Raw genomic sequence first — 2,565 nt, forward strand, 5'->3', positions numbered from 1 at the left:
GGGGGGGGGGGGGGGGGCATTGAAAAAAAATTGCCTTAGGGACCTTGATAAATACAAGCAAAATGTGCCCCTGAAATGCAGGAAATGAAGTTTCAGATGGTCAAGATTTCAATTTCTCTCTGGGCGTCCCTTGCGACGGCTTCCGCCTCCAGCGCACACAACACTTCGGAACTCGTCGCCACCAAAAATCTCTTCCTCTGACAGAAAATTTTCATTACATTTAGCATAGTCTACCAGCGAAGTTTATCCCTCAAAATGCAGAAAATCGTGTCTCAGAGGGTCCAAACTTCATCATTTGAATGACATTTCAAATGATGCCCTCAAAACCATGTGAAGTTCTAATATATATATTTAGAAAGGCTATTAAACTTTGCTTAGTCTGCCAGCAAATTTTGCCCATCACAATTTAGGAAAGATCGTTTCAGATAGTCAAGATTTCCAAATTTTCCCGGGGGAACATGCCCCCCCACCCCCAAGGATTACGTTGATATAGTTCGCCCTCCCCATACTGAGAAATTTTCTGCAGCCGCCTCTGTCGTGTGATTCCATGTTCGCACGAAGTTCAAGAAAACTATAGAAACTAAAATTGGTATAAATATCAATACTAAGTGCATCTGTTCTTTGTATACGGAATGGTTCAGGGACGGCAACAGGATAAAACATTACGATGTTTACTTTCGTGACAGCGGGCTCTCTGCTGCATATGACGTAATCATGGTGGCGCAGTTTGGCAAGTTTGTAGGTTGCAATTGGCCGAAATAACTCCCGTTTTGGAAAGATTGAAGCAGTCTTGAAGCGGTTTTCGTAACGATATCGGTAAAATGTACCCAAGTCTCTTCAAACTATAACATTAATCTGTTTTCTTTTGTGTAAATTTCGTACGTGTAGTGGAAAAGATCGCCTTGGATTACTGCCCCTCCCCGCCCGCTTTTCTCTTAGTTGATGTGGACACATAAAATCCACATTTTTTTGCCTCACAGAATGCGGGAAATTTCGTTTTAGAGGGTCAAAAATATCAAAATTTCCCGGGTAGCATGCCCCTAACCCCCGAGACCGGTCGGGCCTTCGGCCCTCCGATCCCTGGACAGCCTTTAACAGCTAGCCGTCGGTCTGGCGGAAACGCTCAGTTTCGTGATCTTGCATATTAAACATTACCAGAGACTTTTTTCACATAGATCGGAGAAGTGATATCAGACAAGGTAAGTCTCATAACCATTGCAGCGTGAGTGTAACAACATCAAGTGCTACATGTTTGTATATATGTCATCAAAATGAAAACTCGGCTGTTGTAAAACTTTGGGAGATAACATATGCCCCGGCAGGACTCCAACATGCGTAATTTGTTGACGCGCGGGTCTTGACACCCCGATCGTCGTCACGTTCAAACAACGCTACTGCTATTGATATTGCTATATTATTTAATGACAGACTGTGTGTAATGGAATAGGCAAAGAAAAATTTTGGGGGGGGGGGGGCATTAAAAAATTTTGGGGGGCGGGGGGAGGGCCATAGAAAAAATTTTGGGGGCGGGCATTGGAAATTTTTTTACCAGACCTATTTTGCACCAGCCCTCCCCCCCCCCCCCAGTAAATAACGTCAGGTCCCTAATAACAATCCATATACAAGTACATGTACATCATAGGACATTTATGTATAAAACCCAGTACATGGACCAGTGCAGGTTAGGTGCAGGTAGACACCAGAAATACCTGCACAGCTAAAATTTTACCTGCAATAACCTAACAGGTGGTATTTCGAGCCCTGCAGACTGAATACAGACAAAGCTTACCTTGTCGTATGTCTGGAACAGGATGAGACCGTCCATCATGTCATTGTAGAGATGATTGACATATGGGCTGACCCCTAAACTGTTCATCCAGTTACGGAATGTCTTCTCTTCACGTGTCTCCTCCAGTCCTATGTCGCAAAGAAAAAGATACAGTATATTAGAACTGGGCATTCCAAAACACAAAAGGCTGGAAATGGCTAGACTAGGGGTGGGTACCGGTAAAAAAAATTCAGGTCCAGGTCCAGCACTTGTTCAGGTCCAAAGGATCAGGTCCAGGTCCGGACCTGAACCTGATTCAGTATGTGAAAGCATGTGAATGGACGATACTCAAAAGAATGGTCCATTTCGCTACAAAGAAATCTGTTTTGTGGAATATTCGACTCCTACTGGCGTTTTAAAATCCTACAAGACTAACTGCTGCTGTGCGATTGACTGTAAAACTTGGTAGAAGTGACTAATACTCTACTCTACTTTTCACTAGTTATTTTCTTTGACCGGTAAGCCCAAAAACGTGTGCATGCCTGTTCATATAATCTGTTCCTTTGCCAATAGGTCCAACATCCGACCAATTTTTTCAGGTCCGGTTTTTCTGGACCAGTCCAATAAGAAAAAAACAATTTTGTACCGGTACATCGTACTGGCACCCAGCCCTAGCTAGGACATATTTTGCGGATGACCAGACACCCATATGTTGGCTTCAAATGGACTCCTCAAGGGAACCCTCTAGGGATCTAGAGAAGGCTTAGAAGGAAGACGAAGCACACGAAAGACCTGGG

The 2,565-nt window shown here is 43.9% G+C and overlaps 1 protein-coding gene across 1 annotated transcript in view; it reads right to left on the minus strand.

The window, feature by feature from the left end:
• Positions 1 to 2,565, minus strand: part of LOC118408984 (plastin-2-like) — a 7,990-nt gene that overhangs the window by 3,261 nt on the left and 2,164 nt on the right. The window contains exon 3 of the mRNA XM_035809850.1: positions 1,790 to 1,952. Within this exon, the coding sequence (XP_035665743.1) occupies positions 1,790 to 1,952 (163 nt within the window). The remainder of the gene's footprint in view (positions 1 to 1,789; positions 1,953 to 2,565) is intronic.

This window comes from Branchiostoma floridae, unplaced genomic scaffold (genome assembly GCF_000003815.2).
Source record: "Branchiostoma floridae strain S238N-H82 unplaced genomic scaffold, Bfl_VNyyK Sc7u5tJ_72, whole genome shotgun sequence".
Lineage (NCBI taxonomy): Eukaryota > Metazoa > Chordata > Leptocardii > Amphioxiformes > Branchiostomatidae > Branchiostoma > Branchiostoma floridae.